The 27,459-nt window shown below is 40.6% G+C and overlaps 1 protein-coding gene across 4 annotated transcripts in view; it reads right to left on the bottom strand.

The window, feature by feature from the left end:
• Positions 1 to 27,459, bottom strand: part of SHLD2 (shieldin complex subunit 2) — an 81,772-nt gene that overhangs the window by 33,585 nt on the left and 20,728 nt on the right. For 3 of the 4 annotated variants that reach the window (XM_075934825.2, XM_075934822.2, XM_075934824.2), the window contains exons 3-6: positions 11,004 to 11,119; positions 4,457 to 7,163; positions 1,026 to 1,133; positions 124 to 318 (exon numbers count right to left, since the gene is read on the bottom strand). In XM_075934825.2, coding sequence (XP_075790940.2) covers positions 124 to 318; positions 1,026 to 1,133; positions 4,457 to 6,017 — 1,864 coding nt within the window. In that variant the 5' untranslated portion in view covers positions 6,018 to 7,163; positions 11,004 to 11,119. Of the gene's footprint in view, positions 1 to 123; positions 319 to 1,025; positions 1,134 to 4,456; positions 7,164 to 10,970; positions 11,120 to 27,459 lie in introns of all 4 variants that reach the window. The other variant, XM_075934823.2, reaches the window with a different exon arrangement.

A 27,459-nucleotide genomic window follows, 5' to 3' on the forward strand; every position in this document is an offset into this window, starting at 1 on the left:
TGTTGTTTAAAACTGATGGTTTGTGGAGCAGGATTTAACTACCTTTTAGCATATTGGCAAGGTGTCTGAGTTTGCAACATAATCATGAACTTGTGTCATTTAAGGCTCAAGAAATCCATGTACCTGTTAGTATAGTGATGTTGACAAGTTTTAGTACCAAATGCACCAATGTATCTGGCTGAAGTTGGTCTAGCTGGACAAACTGTATGCCATCCAACTTCTGTGGTTTTCTGCATGGAAGGTCTCTGAAGTAGGTATATTTTGAAGACACATATGCCAGCAAATCTTGAAGAACATCAGCATCTACAACATGGGAAACTTGAAAAGAAAAAAAAATCATCTGATCCTTTCTCCATTTTTGGCCATGAAATGTATTATAATTTGAATAGTGAGTGTTTGGACTGAAAAAATAATTCTGATCCAGGGCAGCACCTGGAAGTATCATGATAAACAGTCTATCATTTGGTTCAGATTTTGCAATTAAAACATTTTTATTTATTTGCCATTTTAAAAGTCAGCTACCCATAATGTACTGTTTGATAGTTGTTCAGCACAACACTCATGTAGCTTTAAATGCACCCAAAATTAGTAAGAAAATCAAAACAGATCTTACACCATTACAGAATCATATAAAGTAGTTCTCATTAAAAAGTCAGCATTTACTAAAGAGCTGTATCTGAAATGCAGCTGTTATTTCTTTTTTAAGTACAGGGAACTCAGATAGTTCTGTAAATGTTTGCTTTGTATCATGAACACTCAATTGTGCCACAGAGTCCATCTGGCTAGCAGTCCAGATATGCTCTTTACAAATCATTTTCTAGTGTCGTGCACACTTCAGATGTTTATTTTAGCAGGGAAAATCCAAACAACAATAAAAAGATTATTTTTAAACAGCCATTTTTCTTTTAAAATAAAAACTTGAAAATAAGTGATTTAATCTTTCAACAATTCTATTATCTGAATCTAGTAAAGTTAAGAATTAGATAAAATATAAAGATTCTCTTATGCACATAATCCAGTCTCACATTTTTTGGGATCAATAGCTGAGCAGCTCCCCAGATTAAATAACTGACTGGTAAATGTTGACTGCAGCATCATTTCTCCATACCACTTGTTCTCATATACAATGACATCTGCAACAAAGAAAGCAGGTATCAATCCACTGCATATTAATGTTGATTACATAAAGGTCCTATCCTCCAACATAATAAATCTTTAAAGTGATTTTAGCTCTGAATCTGAAATCTTTTATTTAACCCATCTAATGTTCAAGTTGCTCCATCTGTTTCCCTGTCTTTTCCAATGCATTACAGCTTACCTACCATCCTGTCTTGCCAGTGGCCTTCTCTACCACTCAGGGAGGCTAATCTCCTTTCATGAGCTACCTAAAGGCATGTCTTCACTACAGGCTGGATCAATGGGGAGTGATCGACCCAGTGGAGTTTGGTTTACTGTATCTAGTAACAGACCTAAATGCCTTGACTTTGGCTACATTATTTACTTAGCTGAAACTGAATAACTTAGGTTGATGGTCCCACAGGATTGTAGACAAGGCTTAAATAGGGAGCTAGGGCTGACCTTGAAAGAAGCATCCAAACTGTTCCTTTGGCTTTCAATATATTCCTAGGACCTGATCCTGCAAAGTTGTTCCATGTAGTTAGAGACCAATGCACATGTAGAACCCTATTTACGTCAGTGGAACTAGCTGGCAGGACAAGAGCACTAGCTTGTGGCTGAAGGTTTTTTAAGGAAAAGGATATCTTTTTATAATGGCTTACTTTTAAAACAAATAATGTTCAGAATTTGCAGAGAACCTATACAAGTATTGCTTTATCAAGTCTTGTTAATGGCAGTCATCCCCTACTGTAGGATTTAATATCCAACACGAGTATCTTATACAGACACATTATGCAATGGAATTAGATTTATCAAGTATGATTTCCAAACAGCAAGGCAGGTAGACTGACAGTTTCTTATTGACTCGTACAGCCTGTCTGAGGCAGGCAGTGCTAGGCTGGCTTAAAAATACTTCTGATGGAGTCTGAGATAAGGTAAACAAAAAGAGGAAAGGGGTAGGGTAGCTATCTTTACTTTCAGTTTTTCTATAACATGTAATATCACAGTATCTATGCACTGAAAAAGTTAAAACTAAACAATAAACAGTGTTTAAACATTCAAAAACCTTGAAAAAGTCACAACAAGCAAGAGGTAACGTAAACTATCAATACTGGGTGCAGTATAAGAGCCTACATGAGAGTAAGGATAACTAGATAAAAGCACCCCAGCATTTGTATTCATGGGATTTGGTAATAGGAACAATCCTATTTCACCTTCATGGAATAAACAGTCAGATTATGAAACCATATCGCAGTGAGGATTTTGTTCAGCTTGTGGAAAATTCTGGATTACTTTTCCACTTTCAGGTAAAGAAACAGTTTAGGAATGCTATGGCACCATATGAAATATGACAGCCAAGATAGATAAAACATCCTGGGATCTTTTTCAAATGTATTGTAGAGTTGACTAGATGGAGATAACGATTCTAAAGTTTCACACTCTTCTTTTTTTTTGCTTTATTTTGGCTAAATCCAGAAATATCTTAAGCAAATGTAGCTCCCCTATGTTCCATCTTCATACATCAGGGATTAATTTAATCCCAAATGTATCTGAAAAGGAGATAGCAAATATCATCAGGAGCTGTCACCAATCTTAACTAACTTATCCAGAGCTGGATGAATCCCAATTCTCTACACCAGCTTTCCATCCACTGAATATCTAATTCAGGTTTCTAATACTGATGTAAAAAGCCCTTAATAGCATAGGCCCAAGCTGACTGCTTCTCTTTCTGGGATTTGCCACAACAGTTAAAATCCATGACTATCAGTAACAAAGAACTACAACAGAATCAATCCAAATAAGGATCTCAAAAGCCAAACTGTTAATGATTAAAATCAAAAGGCAAAACCCTCAAAACACCTTGTTCCTTCTGGACAGATTCCAGTGTTTTCTATGATGTATGTGCCGCAACTAGATGGCCACAGTGATAGCTGCTTTATAAATGCTCACTGGCTGGACAGATTACATACACCGAATATACATGACTTTACTTACTGTTGTATATCAAGGTCAATATATTGCTGTTCTATAGCATGTATGCTTCAGATCAAAGATATTATACAAAAATTACTCATTTAACATGTGCCCGCTTAACATGTTTTCGCAATAGCACAATTTTTTTTTTTAGGGAACTTTTTCAAATAACACAACCGTCCCTGAAATAACACGAAAATAATCAAGTGACGGACTACTTAGTGCGGTGGTATAAGTTGATTAAAAAGTAGTAATACACATGAGCAGATGAACCCACGTGGTCATAGTGCTCCTCCGCTCACTCACGTGTTTATCTTTGTGTTTTAACAAATGGCAGCAACTTGTGTTGCTAGATATCTAATGTTGACGTTGACGACTGAGCACCAACAAAAAACTGACTTTGCCACCACTACCTGAAACGCAACCCCCACATTTTCCATTATTTTTAATGGGAAAATTGACCCCAGCTAGCACGTTTTTGCTTAGCACGAACATTTTCAGAAATGCATCTATAGTGTTAAATGAGGAATTACTGTACAACATACAGAAATGTGTGTCTGTCTGTCCACCTGAGAGACCTTCTAATGCTCAAGAACTCCTCCGAAATGGTAAGAGCTAGGACACCAAATTTGGCATGTGGCTTCTTCTTATCATAACTTAAAGCATGGTCAGGGTTTGGTTGTGCCAGGATAATGGGGTGTGTGTGGAATGTTATTGTTTCCTATCAAAGGGAAAGGGAGGGGTGTGAGAGCAGGAACGACAGCAAGCACAGATGACAGTTATATTTATGAATGACAAAGAGGGCAACAAACACCCCAATGAACAGTCACTGGCCAGCAGCACAGTCCTCACCACCCAAGCCTGTCCTGGGGAGCAGCTGCTAGCCACCGTGCAGCCACCTCCTACCCCAGGAAATGCCGATGGGTGAGCCACATGGGCTCCTACTGTCCCGAAACTGGTCCTGGGGAGCTTCTGCAGCCTCCCTACCCTCCCTGCCTCCAGGGAACACTGTTTGGTGACCTGCACAACCTCCTGCTGCCTCAGGGCCAGCCCAGAGAGCGCTGGCATGCAGCTTCCATGTCCTCCTGACCCCGTTCTGGGCTGGCCCCCCCGTTCTAGAGCGTGGGTCCCCAATCCAGGCTGACCCTAGCCATGGGCAACACCGGGTAAGTCTTTCAGCAATATAATATAAAGTTCTTGCTCTCTAAATCACAATTTGTTGCTTTCTAAGTGGCAGGATAATTCTGATAATTTTGAGTGATTAAACTATAATGATTGCAATCCTAAATTATTCTACATTTGGTACAGAAAGTATTTTTAAAAGATACATTTTAAAGAACAAAAACATTAAAAATTGAATTTTTACCTGTGAGTAGTACAATATCTCCAGGAAACACTGTGAGTGCCCAAAAAGCAGCCGCCCGCCACAGCACAACCTTCTTCTCTATTTCTGATTGGTCGATAACTATAATAGTTGCAATGGGAACTTTAGAGGAAGATTTTGGTCTTGACTTTATCTGTATTTCTTTGACATGACAAGGATGTAGTACTGTAACCAAAACACTGTACTTCTGGTTCTTGCAGCAGCAGTTTTTAAGTAGCCATGGATTTGGCCGAAATTTCCAAAACTTGGACATCATTTCTTTATCTACTTTTGTTTCAGGCTTGGTTGCAGAACAAATCAGTTTAGGTCTCTTTGATTTCTGCTGGGCTTTCAGAGTCGAGTGAGAAATACTTAGGAAGTCTTCAGATGTTCGGGCTCTTTTAGAAGAGCCTTTATAATAATTATCTACTTGTGAGCACAATATTCCTGTGCTCAATGGTTCAATACAGATCTCATTCTGCAGTTGTTCATTATCATCACTTACAAGTTCTTGAGAGTCTTCTATGTTTTCCTGAGAGCTTGTTTGTCTTTCTGTAGACTCAAGACAAGTAGTGTTCCTGGCGCTCTCCGAACTGAAAAGTTCAAGGGAACACACAGACTCTTGGTCAGTCTCAGACACATGAATGCATGCTCCAACAACAAAATTAGTCTGGAAAGGTTCATCTAAAACTACTTCATTTTCTCCACTTTTTTTTTCTACTTCTGTTTCCTTCAGTTTCTTGGCTTCTTTCTGCATTTGATTCTGTTCTTTAAAATGCTTTTGGGCAAGAATGGCAACTTGACTTGATGTTCTTATACTAAGAAATTCAGTTTCTGTTGATATTGCAAAGTCTGAACAGTCACGCATTGGTCTATTTGTTTTTGACTCCTTTGCTATTTTGGGAAAAAACATTTCCAGATACTGACTAAGACGTTCATGATGGACACTATGATCATTTAATAAAACATCTTTTCTCATAGACTTTAAATGTATGCTAATCTCTTTAGTACTGGAAACCAAGTCAGAAATATCACAGCACTCATCTTCCAGATGTCTGACATCTTTTTCAGAAAGGTTTGGAAAACATTCTTTTGATGGTTTTCTATGCAGTTCATCTGTTTTTATAAATATATCAGGAAGTTGTTGATCTGCAACTCGATTCATATTTTTCCATGTGTCTCTATGTTCAGATATTTGATAACCATAGGAAGTCACATCAACAGTCCTCTTCAATGCAGTATCATGAGTTTCCATCCTTCCAACTACAGGTACATATGTCAAATAATCTTCTGCTATGCCAAACCTTCCCTGTTCAGAGTTCACAGAGAAATGATCTCTTGTGTGAATAGCTACGCCTCTGGGATCTGGTGACTGATGTTTCGCATGATCTGGGCATTGACATTTTCTGTCAGAAAGATGGAAGGCGTGTTTGTCAAATGAAAGGTGGAGTTCTTTCCATGTTTCAGCAGTGGCTACCGAAAAACTCTGTTCCTCTGACACTTCCGCCGGGGTTGGAATGATGGGCGCTCCAAAGAAAATATGGATTTGGGGTCTTCCAAACATGCTTTTTGTATTTTTTAGAAAATAAAATTTGAAATGTTGTATTTGTTGCTCAAAATAGTAACATAAAATGTCAAAAATCTTCCTTAACTTAGTTTCCTCGCAGTCTTGTCAAGTTTTCAAATAATTAATTAAAAAAGATAAACGTTGTGTTTCATAAATTACCTGGCTAACACTATAAATAACGCAGGGGGTAGCTGAGTTAGTCTGTACAGGATTAACTTAAAAAACAACAAATGGTCTCATAGCACTTTATAGACTAACAAACCATGTACATGGTATCATGAGCTTTCATGGGCACAGCCCACTTCAGCTGACTGGAGGTTTTTTTGAAAAGTCATAGATTCAAAACATAATAAACTGGAACAAGTTAGTCTGCTCTACAACTCAAAATAGAAATACGGTAATATTAGACTGCTTTTTCATTCTGATACTTGTCCCTATGAAACATAAATAAATGTGCAGTGCAAACAAACACTCTTGTACAAAATTTCCAGGAAGTTAAACCTCTTTTACATTTGTGAAAATTCAAATATCATCATAATCTACTAATTAAACAATTTAATATGAACTGATTATTTCTACTTTTATATTATATTGGCAGAAATAAATACCTATATCAGAGATTTCTTATAGCATGATTTCATGTTATGGGGGGGGAGTCTCAAATACACACTAAGAATTGAAACAGTTAAATCTTGTTTAAAAGTTACTTTCAAATAGAAAAGCTTTCCATCAAAGCGACTATTTGAAAAAATTCTAATTATTTGTATTAAAAATCCCACACTATATCTGAGTAATTTCTTCAGCATCAGTTGATATTCATGTAAGTAATGACAGACTGAGCCAAGGAAGTTACTAGTCTTTTCTTCAAATCAACAAGTGTGTTAATTTTTAAGCAGTTTGTAAAAAAGGACTCTCAGATTCTTCATCTATCCCACAAATCTTCAAATTGAACTGTATGTTGGAACAATAGCCTAATCCTGATACTGTCCAAAGATAATTGCCTCATACGGAATTTCAGGAAAGTGCATGCATCTGCTTATTTCTGTCCAAATGTTCTGAGAGTTGTGGAACAGTGAATCCTGTTAAAGCCGCAAGCATAAAAAAAAAAATCACACAAAAGAAGTTCAGGAATTTTTGATCCAGCTGCAGACAGAAGAGAAGAAGAAAACATTTAAACACTGCAATGAACTCTCTGCTCCCTCCCCCCCGCTATTTTTAATCAGTTTCATTTATTTAATAGTTTCTCAATTGCCCACAAGAGGTCACCAAACCCTGTGACAAACTTCACAAAACGCATTCACAAAACGCATAAAAATAACTGGAGAAAGGCCATATAATAATGCTGTGGACACAAAGACTTATGCTATATCAGAAGCTGGAAAAATATGTGGTCATATGGTGAAAGACTATTATAATGCATACACACAAAGAGGAAAAATTAAAGCTTCAAAGGCAACCTTTGGACTTCCTTAACTTTCTGGACTTTCTTTAGTGCTTGATATTACAACCTTAATAATGTTCTCTTCTTGTTGTTTTTATGTAACAGCACTCAAAAATAAAACAATGTAAAACTTTAGAGTTTACACATCCACTCAGTGCTATTTCTTGTTCTGCCAACTGCTCAGACAAACAAGTTTATGTTTATGGTAGATAATACTTCCCATTTATTTGCAATGTTACTTAAAACTGAGAACAAGTGGATTCTATTTGACAGAGATCTAAAGCAATGCAGAACAAACAACCTTCATTTTCATCATCTGAGTCAGATACCACTGCAGAAAGTTTATTTTCTTTTTTGGTGATTCAGATTCTGTAGTTTCTGCATCAGTGTGTTGCTCTCAAAACTCTAAAAGCATGTTCCACACCTTGTTCCTCTCAGATTTTGGAAAGCACTTCAGATTCTTAAACCTTCGGACAAGTGCTACAGCTATCTTTAGAATTCTCATATTGGTATCTTCCTTGCATTTTGTCAAATCTACAGCAAAAGTGTTCTTAAATCAAACAACATCTGCTGCATCGTTATCCGAGATTACAATAACAAAAAATATATGTTAGATCCGTGGTCCCCAACGCGGTGCCCGCGAGCGCCATGGCGCCCGCCGGGGGATTTCTGGGCGCCCGCTGAAACATCTGGGCTGGCCCCCCCCCCCGGCACATGCATGGTGCCGGCTCCAGGCGCGGGATGCATGGGTGGCCCCTCCCCTGGGCGCGCGGCACATGCGCAGGGCCAGCCCGGGGCGCGTGGGCGGCCCCAGCCCCGGCCCCAGGGCACATGTGTGGTGCCGGCCTGGGGCGCGTGGCTCGTGTGTGGCCCCGCCCCCAGGCGTGCGGCTCATGCGTGGCCCCACCCCCGGGCGCCCAGCACGTGCGTGGCCCCGCCCCCGGGCGCCCGGCATGTGCGTGGCCCCGCCCCCGGGCGCCCGGCTGCCACGCAACGTTGGGGACCACTGTGTTAGACTGTAAGCCCTGGAGCAGGATCCACACAACTGTTCTCTAAGGCGTTCAGGCACAAACTAATTAATATATATATTTTTAATGATCAACATCAACTTGGAAGCATGTCCTCTGGAATGGTGACTAAAGCATGAAGGAGTATACAAATGTGTAGCATATCGGACTCGTAAATAATTTGCAACGCCACCTACAACAGTGCCATGAGAACAAGAAACAGAACTCTATTGGCACCAATGATGGTTATAGCAATGCTGGTGAGAAGGTTGGTGCCAGACTCACAGATGTAGTATGAGTGTGGCTAGATTTGGAAAGGGCCTTCGTCGGCACTGAGGCTATGTCTAGACTGCAAGCCTCTTTCGAAAGATACTTTCGAAAGAGCCTCTTTTGAAAGGGAGCGTCTAGACTGCACGCGGAACTTTCGAAAAAGCAAGCCGCTTTTTCGAAAGAAAGCACCCAGTGAGTCTGGATGCTCTCTTTCGAAGAAGCCCTATTTACATTCAAGAACGCCTTCTTTCGAAAGAGCACTTTCGAAAGAAGGCGTTCTTCCTCGTGAAATGAGGTTTACCACCGTCGAAAGAAAAGCCGCATTCTTTTGATTTAATTTCGAAAGAACGCGGCTGCAGTCTAGACGCAGGTGAAGTTTTTTCGAAAAAAGGCTACTTTTTTCGAAAAAACCCCTGAGTCTGGACACAGCCTGATAGATTGGTCAGCACCGCCAGTATGGATGAGGTGGATGACTTACCCATTTCACAGGACTTAGTTGGTGCTGGTGTAGTAATTGCCACTGGTGTCAGTACTGGGGCCAAAGTTGCCAGTGCCGGTTACTTCCCATGCTGGGACTTCAGTTCTGCAGGCTATGAGGAATGGCAGGATATAGTGCCGGAGATGCCCAGTTTGTCACTGGTGTTGACCCGGGCAGATGAAGAGCCAGCAAGGATCATGTCGTCGAGTCTCTTTTTTGACACTGGTTTTGGTGCTGGAGAGCTCGCACATCTTTTCTGGACTCTGAGTGGCTCAGAATGAGAGGCAGAGTCCTCGGCCTCAGAGGCTGAAGAGCCTTATTAAAAAGGAGCATGGGGAGATGCATCTCCCTATCTCGATGAGCCCAGGCAGTCAACTTGCTGCAGTGAGGGCATTTTTGAGGACTATGTGCCTCACCGAGACACTGAATGCAAGAGGAGTGTCCTTCGGAAGCAAGAATGGCTTTGTGAAAGCTACCGCACTTTTTAAAGCCTGGGGAGCTGGGCATGGCAGAAGCCATGGGACAACTTCTGTCCACACTGGAAATACAACCCCCTAAGTTTTTCTCTCTTGAGCTTTTTCTTCTTTTTCATTTTCTTTTTTTGTGAGGCAGGGGGAAGATGTGGGTGGTTGGGCCGCAAAGCTCCGTTCTTTTTAATTCTTTGGCAAAGTGTCTGAGAAGTTTGTCCAATATACATAGCAGACGGACACAATTGACACATGATGGCATAAATCATATTTCTAGATGAACAGGAATTATATCCTGTTCATCCAGAAATATAATTTATGCCATCATGTACCAACAGTATCTGTCTGCTATGTATATTGGACAAACTTCTTTTGATTATAGCCTAATCTTTGGATGCAGCATTAACTAGAGTAACTTCTAAATATAACAAATTTAATACCTTGTAGATTAGGATGAAAACAACATTTAAATCCTTATTTAATCAAAGGATCAGACAGAAGGAAGGAAAGGCTGTGCTTCAAAAATATATGTCCATAAGGAGTAGTCTTTGAAATACTTGAGAATGTTGATATGTAGATGTAACCACCACCAGGTGGATTTGAACCTGGGACCTCTGGAGCTTAGTTTAGGAGCCTCTACCCTTTGAGCTAAAAGCCAGCTGTCTCGGTCTCTTGATCTTAGCTGTTGCTGTGGTCTAGGTGCCACTGCATGGGACAGTGAACCATACTAGGGCTACGTCTACACTACTAGCCTCTTTCACAAGAGGAAATGCAAATGGAGCGCTTATTTGCATATGTTATGCTCTCATTTGCATTTCATTCTCAGATCTCTTTTGCGCAAGAGGTTTTTGTGCAAAAAAGTGGTGTAGACGGCTCCTTTTTGCGCAAAACCCCCCTTTTGCACAAGAGCTGTTCCTCCTGAGGAAGAACGGCTCTTGTGCAAAACGGGTTTTTTGCACAAAAGGAGCAGTCTACACAGCGCTTTTTTGTGCAAAAACCTCTTGCACAAAAGGGATCCGAAAAGGAAATGCAAATGAAAGCATGACATATGCAAATGAGTGCTCCATTTGCATTTCCTCTTGTGCAAGAGGCTCGTAGTATGGACATAGCCTAGGTGTGTGGGTTACATAGACATATGCAAACCTGGTGCTGTCATATCAGTGGAAACAAAACTGTATACCTCTGGAAAGTTTGGTGAAAAGCCTGTAGTTCTAATACTTTCATCTTTCTCAGGAGAAAAAAACTGAAATGCGCATGAGTCAATGTTCTTTTGTTCTGTTCTCTTACCTGTTTCACTATCCCTCAGGGTAAGCTTCTTACCTTCTTAGGAAAAAGGAAGCCAGCGGATTGTGATTCTGAGATAAGGTTCACAGAACAACAATGTGATTCAGTTCTTAGCAAATCTTGGTGAGGCGCTCAGTAGGAAAATCTGGTCTCTGAGGAGAAAAGATTGTTAGATCAGGTTCTGTGCTCAGAGTGTGACTGGTTTACAAATGAATACTGCAAGACGTCTCTCACCCCATATTCACATCTGAAAGTAAATCGGCATTTAAACATATCACCAAAATGTAAAGTCATCTTTGATTAAATGAAAACCCAGCTGCTATTTTCTTTAAGTACTATGTAAGGGTTCACATGATTGAAAGCAACTTTCCACAGTGTTTGACTGAGAAACAGAAAAATAATTTAAAAGAGATAAATACATAATTTGAAATTTCAAGTATGTAAAAGAAATTTATCTTAGAGAGGTGGTGTTGTTTTACACTATTTCCAGAAGTATAACAAATAACATGTTTCATACATACTCTGCAAGATGATGGTAATCAACAAAAATCACACAGACATGATCAATTCATTGTATTGTTGAAGGAAACAGACTCATGGAGAATTACATGCAAACATATGGAGTTCTTTTATTTTGTAATTTTGACTATGATTAAAAAGAAAGGTTCTAGATTTGTTTTTAATTCCCTGGCTCTCTCTCTAGTTTTTCCATGTAAAACTGCATAAATATATCAGAAAAAAACTGTAAAAGGCAAAACTAAAGAAGCCCAAACAGCACTTATGGTGTTCATCCCAGCAGTACAGCAGCAGTGGAGGCCAGAGACTTGGGCCCTTTAAATCACTGCTGAAGTGCTATGCGTCGCACTCCAGGCAGCACTGAGGGCTGACTGCCTCCAGCCCAGCCCTTCTACAAAGACCCTGCCCCTTCTGAAGCATGGAGCCAACCCCCTCCCACACATTTGCCCAGGATATATAGGTACACTAGGCCAGGTCTATACTAGGGGAGATAATTGACCTTAGATACGCATCTCCAGCTACCTGAATAGCGTAGCAGGAGTCAATGGACCTTAGGCTGAATTTCTGCAGGATCCCCACTGCAGATCAATGGGAGAAACTCTCCAGTCGACTTCCCTTACTCCTCATGACCCAGTGGAGTACTGGAGTTGATGGGAGCACCATCAATGGTTGATTTAGCGAGTCTGTGCTAGACCCACTAAATTGACGATCCATCTCTGCAGTGTTGATTTCGGTTTAAGTGGGAACCACTTAGATTTAACAGAAAGCTGAGGTCCTGGCAGACTTGTGGTCCTTAAAGGTTTCATAGCATGGATTTTGTCAAATTCCACCTCTACCCTACATTTCAATTGGGTGAAATAGTCTTTCATCATTTTGCATAGTGTCATGTGGATTCATAGAACTTTGGGGGGAAGGGAGACATGGTTCTTGCCCCCCAAAAACTTAGTTGAAGTTTACACATAACAAATGATGGGAAAGGGAGGACAGGGTTTATAACAATAGGATTATGTAGTAGTTTTAGTTCATTGTGGGTTAAATAGCTCTATATTTCATTTTAAGCAATTGTGCTTGCTCCTTATAAATTTGTGTGTATTGGGCTTGGGATACAAGAGTGCACTTAGCTAGGGAAGCCCCGCCCACCTGACACTGCCAGGCCAGCCTTTGCTGTGATCAGCCTGGAGCTTGGACCACAGGAATCAGACTGATGCCCAGACAGGTACCTTGACTCCTGTGAACACCCTTGAGAGAGCACAGCTGACGGACCTGAGTGATGTAACTGCGGGGCTCCTAGGTCATTGCCCTACCCTGGGAGGTGTAAAGAGACCCCATGACAATGTGGTTAAAGGAAGTGGAGTACATCAGAGCACAGAAAGATGGAGAGAAGGGTAGACAGGATGATAATGAAAAGTTGTTCCATTTCCTCCCAGAGGATTTCACACCTGGAAAAAGTGATAGACATCTATCCACAGATCTGTATTAGGGACGTAAAATCCCAAGTAAATTGTTAACCAGTTAAACTATAGGTTTAACTGGTAAACTGTGCTGCACTGTGGGGAGGGGAGCCCTGAAGCAGCCCTACTGCCAGCGGCTCAGTGGGCCCAGCTGGGCTGGAGCAGCCCCTCATCCGTGGCACACTGTGGGTGGGAACTGCTCTGGCTGGGCTGGGCAGGGCCCACCTCACTGTGCTGTGGGTGAGGGACTGTTTCTAGATGTAGTGGGCCTGGCTGAGCTGGAGTGCTCTCCACGGTGTGGTGCAGAGGGCCCAGCTGAACTGGTTAATTGGTTACCCCATTAATTGGTTAACTGGTTACCCCGGTAACCATGCCAGTAAAGCAATGCTTACCAGTTAACTGGTTAAACCTTTACATTCCTAATCTGCTGTATGTGTATGCACATAATCTGATTTCTGCTTTGTACCTTGTTGATAGACACTACATAAATAAAGTGAAAGCTTTATCCGGCACTCTGTTGACCAGAAAACTTTGTTAACTGGCATTGCCCCCAGCCACAATACTGAAACATCTTCAGGTGCACTGGCCTGGCTTGCTTTACTACGATTGTCTTAATTTTTTATTTAAGTAGTACTAATCATCTTTAACTCAAAATAGAAATGTGAGACTAACTACCAGTATTAAAAACTTGAGTTTTACTATTATTGTCCATTGGTTTTTCCTAGGTTGATGGGACCCTCAGATAACCGGAATGCCCTAATCCCCGAGCATGCCGGATAACACCGGTTTTACTGTACATGACTACAATATTTTCAAAGCCATTTGAACATGGTCTTCTTTAGGCAACTATTTTTGCATTATTGCTCAGTCATTACATGATCTAGCAACGTACACATTCCTTACATAAACAAAAAGTATTAAATGGTGGCTTGTTTATTGCAATACCAGAATACTGTGAAGCAGAGAAACATCTGCCAGCTGTAGATGGGGAAATAAACTGAGAATGTTGGCAGGAGGTAATACCCTACATGTACAGTACATGCCCAGGGCCAACTTGTGACATTATATGAAATACTTTCCTTTAAGTGGATTAATGAAACAACAATCTGATCATTTTTGTCAGCTTTTCATATAATGACAAAATGTTATTTGCATGAAGATGTCATTTGGTCTAGCAAGTCACCTGTTTTGAAATAAATTATTTGGCACATGAAAATATATTCAAAATTAATTATGCTGTATACAGAATGTATGCAATGTAAACATATGGCATTGTTTTAAAGATGCCTATTTTATATTAGATGTCAGAGCGTTTTTCAAAATATCCGAAATCACTATGGGCTGTCAAACTCTTAATTATGGACTGTTTTAGCAACTTCTCATGAAATTGTCATCTTCTCCATTTTTTTCTCTTCTTTTCTGATAGAGCCAAGTACCTGCATGTAAATTCAGGTATTCTCCTATATGAAAGCATAACTTTTTAGACTCAATTTACATCAGCACCTCTCTCTATACTATATTAACTTTGGATACTCACACTTTTTCTGCAATAAATATATTACATCACAAACACAGAATTTAGAAGTAGAAGATACAGAAATCATTGTGAAAGGTAAAGAACTTAATTCCCCTCATTTCAGGCCCTGCACTGCAATTTTTCTTATGTTCTTTTGAACGTTGGAAGGTTCAAAGGAAATATTATCCGCCTTTGGTCTAATCCGATTCATCCAGCGATACCACAATAAAACAATATGCTTTGGCAATACCCAACTGATTATATGGTCACATGCACTGACCTTTGACAACATTAATTAACTCTTCATAATCAGTATTCATTTGGAAAGTATGTAATATTTTAATAAGGTTCTGAAAAAAAATGTAAACCTGAGTATAGTGATGGCCCTTTAAAACAACTCTTTTCAGTAGGTAATTCTATCATTTATTTACTTCAATAAGTTTCACTACTGGGGAGCTCTCTTTGCCTTTATAATTTACATGGTTTTTTTTAGAAACAGGTCAAAAAAAGAAAACAGAATTTATTATTAAGACTGCAGACCTTTAAAATGATCAAAAAGTCACCTGAGCACCTGCTGACACACCACTGTGTAGAATAATGCCTATTTACAAAACAGGTTGATCATACACACATAACTTACAGAGTTAATCACACTAAAGATAACAGGACTTAAAACTCAGAGATACTAGCTGAAACCTGAATGCTCACTCCATTACCCCAGTTAATGATTATACCATTTCTCAATTTGCAGAAGGGTGCTGTACTCAGACAGACCAATGGAACTATAACTTCTTATCTCTGAGGTGGTCAGAGTCTGACTGATGAGTCAATGATCTATTAAAACACAACTAACTGCATCAGCAAGTTTTGCATTCGCAATATCCTGTAACTAATTATTAAAACTGCTATTATGTGAAATCTGGTAAAATACATTAAAAAGTTTTTCTCCAGCCTACAAAAGAAGACGAATTCTCATTTTAAACATAACTCTTTTGAAGCTCAAGTAATTTATTAGCATTTGTAAAAAAACCTCGCCTGCCTAACACAATATGCAAAGCAGTTTTAAATATCTACTGTTTTACACAGATAGATCCCAAACACATTAAATGCATTTAAAATCAATATGTATAACCTAAATATGTATTTGTAGGCACTAAAGATAGTAGATTAGGTTCCACATAAGACTGGAATCTTTAAAGGGGTCTGACTCAAGCTGAAATGTAATAGGAGTTAGGTGCCCAACTTCCTTCAAGTTACTAAAAAAAAGTCACAGCTGCAATATTGATACCAAAAGATTCTTCCTTTATTTAAAAAAACAAATTACTATACTTCCACCACAGATGATAGTTCCAATATATATCTGTAACACATAATGATATCTTCAATTAAATTAAAAAATTCTGCTGGGAATGTATCAAAACTGAGGTCAGTTGGAATAGATTCATGTACAGATTGGATCTCCCTACTCTGGCACCCATCGGGATTTCTCATTCTGTACTGGTAAGAATTTGCTGGACTACAAGAGGTCCCTTGTCAGTGGTCCCCAAGCCCACCACCTGCTTCCAGCTCCCCCCTGGATGGTCCATGCTCCGGCTCCAGCCATGGGGCTCTGGTGCCAGCCCAGTGTTCCCAAGGACTGCGGGAGGAATCCGACCCTGATCCCACTTGCTGGGGGCTATCAGGGGCTCCAGACCAGCCCCACTCTGGCTCTGCCCATCCCATTGCCCCTGCCCTTAGCTGGCCCTCCTGCCCTTAAGCTCCTGCGCTCTCTGGTCCAGGAGCATCCATGGTCTGGCAGGACCAGACAGTGCCAGTGTTCAGAGGTGCAACCCAGGTTTTATAAAGCTCAATTGTTCTCATTCAATACATTTTGTGAAAATGCCCAATATGTTATTGCACTTGAACCTCTGATGTGGTGTTCTGTGATGGTAATAAATAAGGACCAGACTGCAAACCCCTTTACTCAAGATGACATTTACTAACTTGAATCATTCAATATTTAAAAGAAGCTATGCAGATTCAGCTCAGCTAAGGATCTGGCCCTGTCTGTTTAGTGCCTTATAAATAAATCAGAATCCCCCCTGCACCTGTTAAGGCTGACAATACTTTTATTTTTTGTTTATTCCACTGTTACTTCCTGGCCTTTCCCATCTTCAGTTTAAACAAAGATAAGACCAAATTACAGTTCCATTGACCTTGTGGTGCAAGAGAACTAAAGTCTTCTTACTAATAGTCTCTGAACTTTCAAGTTCAGTTCAAAGTAGGATTTGTAGTCTGTGGGGGAAAAAATCCATCCTAGATGGTGAAAGAACATAAGTTTGGTCTGGTAATATCTCAGCTACAAGGAAAATCACAGTGGAAACAAAGGGGCCAGAGATCACTATTTGTCTCAGAGGGCTAGGATAGCACTGGTACACAGCTGCATGACAAACTGGCACCTCTTTCACATTGATCTATTTTCCCCCTCAAGAAGTGAAGCAGATTTTTTAAAAATAAATAAGTCTCGAGCTGTTGTGACTGCTGAGACAACCTCCAGAACGTGCCACAAGTATAACCAATGCACATGACTTTTCCCTTCATTGAAGCATGGGAAAAGCTGAAAGATGTAATTTGCACAGATTGTTACACCAGCACCATTCATTTCAATAAGCATTCAGATGCCCTATGACCATCCTTTAAAATCAACAATGGTAACTATGTCACTACTCATGAATTCAAGTGAAAAAGCAGAGGAAGGATCGTGTTACAAAGATCAATGGCGACCGCTGATGTTGGCAACACCAGAAAGGTAAACTTTTGCGTCTCCCTCAATTCAGTAAAAAGCAAAGTCCAAGGAGCCCAGTAGGGACACTGCCCCATCCCAAGGGGAGAGATGCACAAAAATGCCAAAGGGCTACACAAGCAAGGTAAGATCACATACGAGATCATATTTTGAACATCTGCACAATATACTAAGTCATGTCTCATATGGGCAAAGCATGGAAGAGTACCAAGTCCCGTCTCTTAGGAAGGGAGTGGAAAAATAAAGATTTTAGATGGTCTGTTGGGGGAGCAATCACAGTGCGACATGGTAAGGAAACAAACAAATCTGTGTGCATACACATGAGAACCGGATAACCTTTTTGTCATCCTCACCCTCCCGTACCACACTGTCATGGTTTGTAACCTCCATACAATGCTCCCCTGTTACCCTTAAATGTAAGTCTTTACATAGAGATTATGACTAACAACCCTCCAAAATCAGCTAGTAACAATTACTTAGAGTAGTTACTCTGGAATACTGGACATGTCATTCCATGATTTTATTACAGTTATTCTGCTAACAAAGGGCTTGTCTACACTATGGAAAACATTGACGCTGCCTCAGGGTTCGAATTAGTAGGTCTAGTGAAGACTAGGGATGTAAGCGACTAGTTGAGTAGCTGACTCCCTGATAAGCATATTCTTTATCGGGTAATAGAGTGACTACTCAGCTAGTAACTTCCCCTGCCTTGCTGTTTTTATCAGAGGCAGCAAATGGGGAGCAGGAGTCAGCGCTGGGGGAGCTGGCTTAAAAGCTGGTGCCCCCCAGCACCATGTTTGTGGGGGCAGGAGAGGCAGAGAAACAGTGGGGGACCAGGCGTGGGCTGGAACTCAGCTGTCTAGGCTCACGCCTAGGCCTAGATGCTGCGCCGCTACTTTTTAAATGGGGTAAGAGCCGCCTGAAGCTCTGGCTACATTTCAAAGGCAGAGGCACAACAGTTGGGACCTGGCATGAGTGGGGACTGAAGCAGTGCCCAATCACCCCAGGTTCCTCGCTGCGCCTCTGCCTCCTGTTTGGGTTCCCTGCTGCGCCTCTGCCTTTGAAATGTAGCAAGAGTGCCTGTGGCTCTTGCTACATTTCAAAGGAAGAGGCACAGTGGGGATAGCAAATGCATCCTCCTCCTTATCAATTAATCTAGCAGTTGATGGAAATTCCATCAACTACTCGATTAGCTGATTAATCAAAATTTAACATACCTAATTTGAACCGAGAGGGTGCTCACAAGGAGTAAGGGAAGTCAATGGGAACATGCGCTACCACTGACCTCCTGCTGTGTGGATGACAACAAAACATGATTTAAGATACTTCAACTCTAGCTACATAGCTGGAGTTGTGTATCTTAAGTCGACTTTCCCCTTTAGTGTAGACCTGGCCAAAGTGTACTAATTATTCTGGAACAGTGTTCATCTGAGAGTCATAATATGTAGACTATGATGAACATAAAATAAGAACAGCTATAGTGGGTCAGACCAACGGTCCATCTAGCCCAGTATCCTGTCTACCAACAGCGGCCAATACCATATGCCCTAGAGCTGTGGTCACCAACCCATCAATCGCGATCGACTGGTCGATTGGGAGGGCTTGACCAGTCAATTGCAAGGCGTTCAGGGCCCCCCCATTTCCCACCACCCCCAAGAAGTCCCACTGCCTACCTCCAGTGACAATGGAGGTAGCGCTGGCTTCCTGCAGGGTGGATGGAAGTCTGGCAGCTGTGCACCACTTCCAGGGTTTCAGGAAGTGCGCTGGTTGCTCCCCCTCCCCCAAACAGCTGGTACGGTACCAGACCCAGGTTTGTGGCGTGCCAGGGACTTCCTGCACAGGGCAGGAGGTAGGAGTCCCTGGAGGAAGCTCACACTGGGACGAGCTTCCCCTGTGGGAGGAGAGGGGGTAGAAGTCCCCAGAGGAGGTGCGCGCCGGGACGAACTTCCCCTGCGGGGGAGGAGGGAGTGGGTAGGAGTCCCTGGAGCAGGCAAGTGCCAGGGCAAGCTTCCCCTGCGAGGGGGGAGGGGATAGCAGTCTTCTGAGGAGGTGAGTGCCGGGGAGTCCCTGTTCCCTGCCCCCACCAACACCCTGTCCCCTGCTTCAGCACCCAATGGCACTCTGCCCCCACTGGCACCCCTGTCCCGAGCACCCTTTCCCAGTACCATGTCTCCTGCTCCCACCAGCACAGCTGGAGCCACATTAGTGAGGCTTGGAGGGTTTTGGAGGAGGGTTTTTTTTTTGCGCAACTCACTTGTGTGGCCCCAACTGACTTTTCTGTGGGTCAGTGACCCTTCACTCAAAACAGGTTCCCTGCCCTTCTCAGAAATAAAGACAATGCTGAAACTTTGTGTTTGACATAATATTTTATTTAAAGATGAAGCCTGGCCAACATGCCGCCAATTGGGGCCAAGCCCCCATCTGGCCACAGAATCATAACACTCCTGTACCACCTTCAAGCCCCAAATCTGAGCCTATCATACACTAGAACCACCTGTTCTGAGCCTCTCACATCCCCAAACTCCTGCACCCCCACATCCTCAGTCTTCTGCCACAACACTCCTGGCACCATCTATACACCGCAAATGTGTCCTGAGCCCATCATACTCCCAACCTCCCTGCCCTGAGCCCCTCTCATATCCCAACCCAAAATCCTGCATCCTCACATCCACAAGCCTGTGGCTTGCTCAGTACCCCAACCCTCCACCTGACCCCAACACTCCTCAGCCTGGAGCCCCCACTCCGAGCCAGCATACCCTTCTCCACCTCCTCCTGCAATCAAATTCCCTCCCAGAGCTTGCACCTCTCTCGCCTACCCACACCCAAATCCCACCCCAGAGCCTGCACCTCCTGTCTCAACCCAGTGAGGGTACAGCTAGACTGCAGGAGTTTTTTTCCAGGATCCCAGAAAAACTCTTCTGCATCCAGCAATGTGTTTGTTCTTCCGCTTTTTTTAGCGGAAGAGCAAATATGCTCTTTCGGCAACCTGTGTATTCCCTGTTCCTCAAGGAATAAGGGGGCTTCCGAAAGAAGGGTTTTTTTCTGACATTTGGCGCAGTCTAGACAGGCCAAATGTTGGAAAAACCTCTTCCCACAGAAGAATAAACAAAAAAAGGCAGTGTAGCCATATCCTGAGAGTGTACAAGGGCCAGGGATAGCAAGTGATGGAGAGGAGGAGAACAGACAGGGCAGGGCTTCAAGGAAGGGATCACCCACCTCCAGACAAACAGAGGCTAGGGACACCATTCCTACCAATCCTAGCTAATAGCCATTGATGGACCTAACCTCCATTAATCTATCTAGCTCTTTTTTGAACCCTGTTAAAGTCCTAACCTTCACCACATCCTCTGACAAGGAGTTCCACTGTGAGCTGAGTAAAAAAAACCAACATTTTGTTTGTTTTAAACCTGCTTCCCATTAATTTCATTTGGTGACCTCCTATTTCTTATGTTATGGGAACAAGTAAATAACTTTTCCGCCATCACTTTTTCCATACCAGTCATGATTTTATAGACCTCCATCATATCCCTCTTAGTCTCCTCTTTTCTAAGCTGAAAAGTCCAAGTCCTTTTAATATCTCTTCATATGGAACCGCTCCAAACCCCTAATAATTTTTGTTGCTCTTCTCTGAACCTTTTCCAATGCCAATATATCTTCTTTGAGATGAGGCAACCACATCTGTACACAATACTGAAGATGTGGACGTACTATGATTTTATATAGAGGCAATAAGGTATTTTCTGTCTTATTCTCTATCCCTTGTTTAATGATGCCTAACATTCTATTTGCTTTTTTCACTGCCGCTGCACACTGAGTGGATGTTTTCAGAGAACTATCCACAATGACGTCAAGATCTCTCTCTTCAGTAGTTGTAGCTAAAGTAGTCCCCATCATATCGTATGTATAGTTGGGATTATTTTTTCCAATGTGCATTACTTTACATTTATCAACATTAAATTTCAGTTGCCATTTTGTTGCCCACTTAGTTTGGTGAGATCTTTTTGAAGCTCTTCACAGTCTGCTTTGGTCTCAACTACCTTGAACAGTTTGGTATCATCTGCAAATTTTAACACCTCACTGTTTACCTCTTTCAATAGATCATTTATAAGTAAGTTAAATAGGATTGGTCCCAGGACAGACCATTGGGAGACCCTACTAGTTGCCTCTCTCCATTCGGAAAACTTACCATTTAATCCTACCCTTTATTTCCTGTCTTTTAACCAGTTACCAATCCATGAAAGGACCTTCCCTCTTATCACATGAAGACTTACTTTACCTAAGAGCCTTTGGTGAGGGACCTTGTCAAAGGCTTTCTGGAAATAGCCTGGTGGAATAATTTATTTCATGGTAGCTATGCCAATCTTCTCATTTAGACAATACCTATGTTTTATTTTCCCATGAGGCACTTCTTATAGTACGAATGAAACTGGCTTCATTTTTCACAGAAATTCAAATCTTCATAAAAAATGAACGGAAAAGCCATTTATTCCCTACAATATTAAAATTCCCTCCCTCTCAAAATTATCTTAGAATCTCATTTTTTGACAGTGGCAGATAAAGCAGATTGGCTCCAGCTAATTTACAGTGGAATTAGAGGAGTATAGGGTCTATGTAGCCATAAAATATTTTACAATTGTTCTCACCAACGAAATATATTTTAATATGAAGAACTATTTTAAAATTGCCTCAAAAGTACTTGATAGCACTCTTGAAGTATAAGCAGCAAATTCAAGATTTTAAACTAGCGCCAGACAGTGGTTTGTGCCAGAAGCTTCACACATTCTGAAAGACTAGTCAGTTCAGAAAACAGAGGCCAGAATTTAAAGCTGACCTCACTGTGAAACACTCCTTTATTTCTTCTTTGTAGCTACTTCAAATGGTAATTTTACCATTGCATTAGCTTACTGAATGGGAAGTAGTCCAATGGGACTACTCAAGTACTTGATGTTAACCATGTAAATATTTGTAGCATCAGGACCTGGAATTTCTGAAGTTCCCCTTCACATTTTGGCTTGGTCCCTAATGGACTAATGGATTTTGACTAAAACTACACAGTTATTCCTCAAAAATATTCAGCTTACATTTGGATATTTGCAGTTAGGGTTAACTGTAATAGACCCATCAATTATTCATTTAAAAGGATATTTTATAGGCATACGGTTGCAAGTTTTGAATATTCAAACATCTGAACATTTTTTTCTATTCAGACAACTGAGAGGCTTTCCTATTGCCTTTAAAAATTACAATAAAAGGAGCTGTTACGTAGCCATTAGCTTAGTAATGGCTATGCTGATTCCTGTAGGGTCACTTGTAGGATTTTTCCTTTTGAAAGGAAACAACATTATTGATTTTTGTTTTGCAACACATACAGCACACATAATTAAAGAAACATGAACATACAGCAGCCACTACAAATAACAGAAGCTAAAAATCCTTTAGAACAGTGACCTTTCAGAGAATGAGAGATAAAGGTAAAAAGTCAGGTAAAATGACTAAAATACACAAAAAGGATGAAACATTCAAGTCGTTGACTGTGCTTTGGTATCAGGTATTCAAGAAAAAAAACTATCAAAATATTCTTTTCTCACACAGCAAGTGCACATTATGATGAGATATATAATTTTCAAAAACCTCAATTTTGAGAAAGGGAATTTTGGTGTCCTTCAGAATGCGAGATATGTGAGCTTTTACCTTTCAGTAGTATGGATAGATATTAGTTCGGCAAATTAGTTAAGCTTTAACAGAAAACAGGTGACTGAGTAACTATCAACATAGATGACTGCACCAAAGGTGCCCTTTTAGATTTTAGATGTAGTTTGCCCCACTTCTCTTTGCTCTTCTTTTAACTTCAAACTAAACTCTGTGCTCTTAGGGTACGTCTAGACTACATGCCTCTGTCGCCAGAGGCATGTAGATTAGGCTACCAGACATAGTAAAATGAAGCAGCAATTTAAATAATCGCCGCTTCATTTAAATTTACATGGCTGCCGCGCTGAGCCGACAAACAGCTAATTAGCTGTTTGTCGGCTCAGCACGATAGTCTGGACGCGCGGGTGTCGACATCAAAGGTATTTGTCGACCACCCAGGTATGCCTCCTAGAATGAGGTATACCTGGGTGGTCGACAAATACCTTTGATGTCGCCACCCGCGCGTCCAGACTATCGCGCTGAGCCGACAAACAGCTGATCAGCTGATCAGCTGTTTGTCAGCTCAGCGCGGCAGCCATGTAAATTTAAATGAAGCGGCGATTATTTAAATTGCCGCTTCATTTTACTATGTCTGGTAGCCTAATCTACATGCCTCTGGCAACAGAGGCATGTAGTCTAGACGTAACCTTAGTTTCACAAATGTTGAAACAAATGCACTTAATTTTGTTTTCATAACAAACCGACTATACTTCTCTCTGTTAATCAAACAAGCTAGGAAGACTAATGGCACAGTGGGGTGCGTTAGTAGGACCACTGAGAGCATATCTAGGGAAGTTATTATTCCCCTATATTCGGCACTGGTGAAGCCACATCTTGAGTATTGCATCCAATACTGGGCATTCCGTTACAGAAATGATGTAGATGAATTGGAGACAGTCCAGCAGAGGGCAACAAAAATGACCAGGGAGCAGGAGCACATGACTTAAGAGTAGAGACTGAGGGATTTAGGTTTATTTAGTCTGCAGAGGAGAAGAGTAAGGGGGGATTTAATAGCAGCCTTCAACTACCTGAAGGTGGATTCCAAAGAAAATGGAGACAGAGGCTGTTCTCACCGGTGACAGATGACAGAATGAGGAGCAATGGTCTCAAGTTATATTGAGGGAGGTCTAGGTTGGATATTAGGAAAAACTATTTCACTAAGAGGGGTGGTGAAGCACTAGTATGGGTTGCTTAGGGAGGTGGTGGACTCTCCATCCCTATAGGTTTTTAAGTCTTGGCTTGACAAAGCCCTGGCTGGGATGATTTTGTTGGGATTGGTCCTGCTTTTAGCAGGGGGTTGAACTAGATGATCTCCCAAGGTCTCTTTCAACCCTACAATTTTATGAGCAGCTTGTCAACTTTATGAATTGCAGAGTGATAATGTCTTTGAACTGGTCCCCACTTAAAAAGTTTTGCTGGCATACCTATGAAAGTTAGATGTGTGACAAAAATCACACCCCTACCCAACAGTTATCTCTGCAAAAGCCTTGGTATAGTCTCAGTGATACTGTCAAAAGTGTCATTTTGCCAGTATATCTTATTTTGTTTGGGGGAACTGGTATAAGTTCCATCAATAAAATGTATCTTTTGCTGGCATAAGCTGTCTCCCCGTTAGGAGGGTTTTCTCATATAGCTATAATGCCAACACTTTCTAGTGCTGAGAAAGCCTTTACCTGATCCCTTCCTCTTGGAGCAATTTCTGCGAGGTCTCAGAATGGGCAGGGATGTGTCACAAACCTCAGTTTTGCCAGAAGCTGGGAAATGGGGGACAGGAGATAAATGATGATTACCTGTTCTGCTTATTGTCTCTGAAGCATTCGGAATTGTGGTATTGGCCACTATTGGAAGACAGGATACTGAACTAGCTGAACCTACCTCTGACCCTGTATGGCTGTTCTTGTGACAAAGGGCACTACAGATCACAATCATGTTCATAGGATACAAGAGTTGAGAGCTAAATCCCTCTCTAGCTGCCCACTCCTGAAGGAATACTCATGATCACTTGATTACAGACCCCAATGGCCTCACATCTAGATAGTGACTCTTCAAACCTGGGCAGCCTATAAAACCTCAATATAAAAATATTATGTTATCCTACATTTGCCTCTAGGAAATTATATTCTCAATTGTTCCATACATAGCTAAGCATGATGCCAGCTCTCAAACTTGATATTGGAAATCTCTGTTGAACAGAGGCTATCAGTAGTACAAAAACAACTTTTAGGAACATACACAAACATTTTACTTACTGCTTTAACTTGCTAAAGCACTGCGTAGGCTATAAAAAAATTAAGATAGCTAAAAAAATAAGACATTTACATTTCTCTACTTTTTCTCTTCCTTTCAGCCAAAATAGCATTAGGCAGAGAAAATGGTGTTACAACCATTCTGTAATAATAAACAAATATACAATACTAAATAATACTATGCTGCATACTTATTTAAATTGGACACACAAATACAAGAGGAAAAGTAATATTGACACTGTTGTACAGGCCCTCTGAAAATGAATGGGACTATGAACCCTTTTGATCCATCAGGGAGATTAACACAAGTGGATTATTGACTACCCAGAACTGGTCACATCACTGTACTTTACACATTATGAGCTATGCTGCAGTTGCCAATTTGGAAAATCTAAACTTTGAACCAATTACAATTTAGTATAAGGCACTTTTACAACAATATTGGACGGATAGTATATAATATTTTACTAAAAATCTATGTTCCAAAACTTCTCTCTATTCTCTCACCATATCAAAACAAGAAACACAAATTTTGATGCAAGTGAGTATCCTATTCAATAAGTAAATCGTATACATTAAAAACATACCAATCACTTAAATTCACAGATTTTGAACAAAAAAAGGACAAAAAGAACTAAAATACAGATGATATCATGACACAAAGCAGTTTATGAAATGGACAGGGAAGCCACAGCAACACAGATGTGACAAAAAGAGAAGCTAACATTGTTGATAACACGTCTTCCAACCTCAATATGAGAGACAGTATTTCATCTCTATTCCTCCCACTTAAAGAACTTGGGCAAAATTCCTACACAAAAATTAAGCAATTCTTGGTTTAACTACACAACTTCACACACCATATATGAGTACATATTCATATAACAACAGAAATTACTTGTAGCTTGTGTGAGAAAAGATCAGTTTCTGTTCCCAGCTCTTTCAGTGACTTACTGAATAGCTTTATTAAATCACTATATTTGTACTACATCTTCTCTTTCTGTAAAACGCTTATTATAATAATTACTTCAGAGGCTGATCAGTTCTTTTTGCTTTCAATCAAAAAATTGATTGAGAGGTTAGTATTTTTAAAACATTTTTCAATTCACTGAGGAAAGGCATAGTAAGTGAAATATTAATAGTATTATGCAATGTATACTGTTCTGATATGTCTCCTTCTCCTAAAGTAACAGCAATGAAGTCTTTATTGCAATACCCAGTCTGTGAGAAGTCTCAAATGTCTCCATAGAAATTCTCTGCAAAATATTCATGGAAGTCCTGACATAGAACAGGAATGGTTGTGTGATCCATGGAAGTACATAGTTTTTTTAAAAAAAGGTATGCACCTTGGTGTCTAAAATATTACACACTTTGGTGTCCAAAATATTACTTAACAGGTTTGCAACACTGTAACCTAAACTTACTCTTTTATTCTCTGGGAGTGATTTCACCTCAATGCAGAGACAATACAAAGAGTGTGTAACTCAAATGGTGCGTAGGCCATATGCTAGCTCCATACACAGAAAAGATTCACCCTGAACGAGAATTCTGAGGAAAAGGACAGGGTGAGAGAAATGAAGGAGAGAATTAAAAAAAATTACCTGAAGAAAAAATCATTCTCATTACCTCTTACATATCAAACATTATTTGCCTAGGAGGTACCAAAATTTAGTCTTGGGTTTTGATACCCACACAATAGCCATAAGAATCTGTTGTACTCTTGGAAAACAGAACACAATTAATGTGCAAGTGCATGCAACAGCACTGGGTTATTTTTCCTTCCATGAGTTTCCCATTAATTAAAGAAACATTTTTTGTATAAACTTGCCCTACAAAAAATTGAATTTTAACTGTTGAAACAGAAAGACAAAAAATGATATATAGTTTTACTACATGGCCCAGAATCTCTACTCATAAAAAAACAGTAAGCTTTAAAACCTGTGTCCTCTGAAATACCCACCCCCCTCCCAATAACATGAAATCAGGAATTTTGCATTATTTTATCGCAAGTAAATTCTTGTTTCCTTTCTTTGCACAAATGTTTACAATATATAAAAATTCCAGAAAATATGCAAATCCTAAGAGTTAGATACATACATATGTGTGAAGTTATTAGGGTTGCCAGGTGTCCGGTTTGAACCGGACAGTCCAGTATTTGAGCTTTCTGTTTGGGAAACAAATTGAGAAAATATAAATGAGAAAATATAAATGTCTGGTATTTTCTACATAAGATGTAATATAGATTGTGAGGTAATGTCAAGTGTGTCTGGTATTTTTGTTGAAACCATCTGGC

Source organism: Pelodiscus sinensis, chromosome 8 (genome assembly GCF_052426305.1).
Source record: "Pelodiscus sinensis isolate ZL-2025 chromosome 8, ASM5242630v1, whole genome shotgun sequence".
Taxonomy (NCBI): Eukaryota; Metazoa; Chordata; order Testudines; family Trionychidae; genus Pelodiscus; species Pelodiscus sinensis.